At 56.5% G+C, this 2,688-nt stretch overlaps 1 protein-coding gene across 1 annotated transcript; it reads left to right on the top strand.

The window, feature by feature from the left end:
- The first annotated feature begins 672 nt into the window (after positions 1-672).
- NHLRC1 (NHL repeat containing E3 ubiquitin protein ligase 1) lies at positions 673-2,088 on the top strand. The gene has a single exon (XM_043450685.1). The coding sequence runs from the start codon at positions 741-743 to the stop codon at positions 1,923-1,925; it is 1,185 nt and encodes a 394-aa protein (XP_043306620.1). The 5' UTR covers positions 673-740; the 3' UTR covers positions 1,926-2,088.
- Positions 2,089-2,688: the final 600 nt, after the last annotated feature.

Here is a 2,688-nt window from a genome sequence, read left to right as displayed (position 1 = left end):
CCCTTCTCCTCCGGCCTTCAATCCTTCCCAGCATCAGGGTCTTTTCCAATACGCCAGTTCTTCACATCAGGTGGCCAAAGTATTGGGGTTCCAGCTTCAGCATCAGTCCTTCCAATGGAAATTCAGGACTGATCTCCTTTAGGATGAACTGGTTGGATCTCCTTGCAGTCCAAGGGATTCTCAAGAGTCTTCTCCAACACCACAGTTCAAAAGCATCCATTCTTCGGCGCTCAGCCTTCTTTATGGTCCAACTCTCACATCCATACATGACCACTGGAAAAACCATAGCTTTGACTAGATGGACCTTTGTTGGCAAAGTAATGTCTCTGCTTTTTAATAGGCTGTCTAGGCTGTGGATCAGTTTCAGTTCAGTCGCTCAGCCGTGTCCGACTATTTGCGACCCCATGAATCTCAGCACGCCAGGCCTCCCTGTCCATCACCAACTCCCGGAGTTTACTCAAACTCATGTCCATTGAGTCGGTGATGCCATCCAGCCATCTCATCCTCTGTCGTCCCCTTCTCCTCCATGGATTGGCGCTTGTTAAAATCCACTGTCCGCCGATCCGGATACAGTGCCGCGCGCGCCCACCAGGGGGCAGCAGTCTCGGCCGAGCGCCCAGCCAAAGTGGACGTCAGGCCCAGCGCCCCGCCCCATGACCATGACCCCGGGCCGCGCCGGCGCCGCGTCCAGCTCGGCGGGCAGACGGAGCGGCCGGAGCGTGCGGGGCGGGGGCCGCGCGATGGGGGCCGAGGCCTCAGGGAGCCGGCCGGAGCTGCGGGAGCTGCTGCGCGAGGCCGAGACCAGCCTGCTCGAGTGCAAGGTGTGCTTCGAGCGGTTCGGCCACCGCCAGCAGCGGCGCCCGCGCAACCTGTCCTGCGGCCACGTGGTCTGCCTGGCCTGCGTGGCCGCCCTGGCGCACCCGCGGACGCTGGCCCTCGAGTGCCCCTTCTGCCGGCGGGCCTGCCGCGGCTGCGACACCAGCGACTGCCTTCCGGTGCTCCACCTCCTGGAGCTCCTGGGCTCCGCGCTGCGCCCCGGCCCGGCCGCCCCGCGCGCCGCCCCCGCCGCCCCGGGGGTCCTCACCTGCCAGCACGCCTTCGGCGGCTGGGGGACCCTGGTCAACCCCACCGGGCTGGCGCTGTGTCCCAAGACGGGGCGGGTCGTGGTGGTGCACGACGGCAAGAGGAGAGTCAAGGTCTTCGACTCCGGGGGAGGCTGTGCGCATCAGTTTGGAGAGAAGGGGGATGCTGCCCAGGACCTTCGGTACCCGCTTGACGTCACGGTCACCAACGACTGCCACGTGGTCGTCACCGACGCCGGCGACCGCTCCCTCAAAGTGTTTGACTTTTTCGGCCAGATCAAACTCGTCTTGGGAGGCCACTTCTGCTTGCCGTGGGGTGTGGAGACCACCCCGCAGAATGGGGTCTTGGTCACGGACGCGGAGGCGGGGTCCCTGCACCTCCTGGAAGTCGACTTTCCCGAAGGGATCCTCCGGAGGACCGAACGGTTGCAGGCTCACCTGCGTCGCCCGCGGGGGGTGGCGGTGTCCTGGCTCACCGGGGCCATCGCGGTCCTCGAGCACCCGCTGGGGCCCGGCGCCTGCAGCAGCACCACGGTGAAGGTGTTCAGCGCGACCATGCAGCTCATCGGCCAGGTGGACTCCTTCGGGCTGAGCCTCTTTTTCCCTTCCAAGATCACCGCCTCCGCCGTGGCCTTCGATCACCAGGGCAACGTCGTGGTTGCGGATACTTCCAGTCCGGCTGTCCTCTGTCTAGGCAAACCCGAGGAGTTTCCAGTGCTGAAGCCCATCATCACCCACGGTCTTTCGCATCCCGTGGCGCTGACCTTCACCAAGGAGAGTTCTCTTCTTGTGCTGGACAGCGCGGCCCATTCTGTAAAAGTCTACAAGGTTGACTGGGGGTGATGGGGTGTGCTGGGAGTCCTGGGACCTGTGCCGGAAGCCCTGGAGCCGCCCCTGCTGAGCCCTGGATCAATGACTTAATCTTATCTGTTCGACAGAGATGACTGTAACTGCCTGGTAGACTTAACAAAGGTGGGGGCCATTATTAAAGAATAATAATGAAATCTACCATTGATGGATTATGTACTCCTAGTGCTAAGAAATTTGTGAATATTAGCACCTTTAATCCTTTCAACGACCCAGTGGTAATTTCTATTATGAATCTCATTTTAAGGATGAGAAAACTAAGACCCAGATAACTAAAGAGATTTACCCAAGGTCACATTTACTTACTCTGGCAGCCACAAATGAAACTCAATTCTGACTCCAAAACCCCTTGCTCTTAAATAAGACAATAGATGTGGAAAAATATATATGAGTGTATATTGTTGCTACATGTACTCTATTTACATGTAGCTATTTACTTAGAGGCACAGAGAAGGAAACTTCATAGAGTTCGAGAGAAAAAGGATTTTGTGGTGGATGTCAGTTTAGTTCAACGTATAATTCCTTTGATGGCTCTTTAGATGGAGTTACTGTGGATTCTGAGTTACTTGAAAAACAAAAGCAATCAGCTTTGCTTATTCAAAAGGTCAGTACTTCTCTTAGTACCTGTATCTCCTCCGCTATAGGCACACAGGAAATACTACTTGGTTGGTTGAGAAAGGTTTGTGTTTTTTTGTTTGGTGTTCTAAGAAATCTTAATCAAGATAAATAAGATTTTTTT

Source organism: Cervus canadensis, chromosome 28 (assembly GCF_019320065.1).
Source record: "Cervus canadensis isolate Bull #8, Minnesota chromosome 28, ASM1932006v1, whole genome shotgun sequence".
NCBI lineage: Eukaryota > Metazoa > Chordata > Mammalia > Artiodactyla > Cervidae > Cervus > Cervus canadensis.
The sequence above is the reverse complement of the archived record's forward strand: the minus strand, read 5'-3'. Positions and strand labels throughout refer to the sequence as shown.

Excerpts from the sequence above, each read along its gene's own strand:
- NHLRC1 (XM_043450685.1), top strand. The coding sequence starts at position 741 with ATGGGGGCCGAGGCCTCAGGGAGCCGGCCGGAGCTGCGGGAGCTGCTG.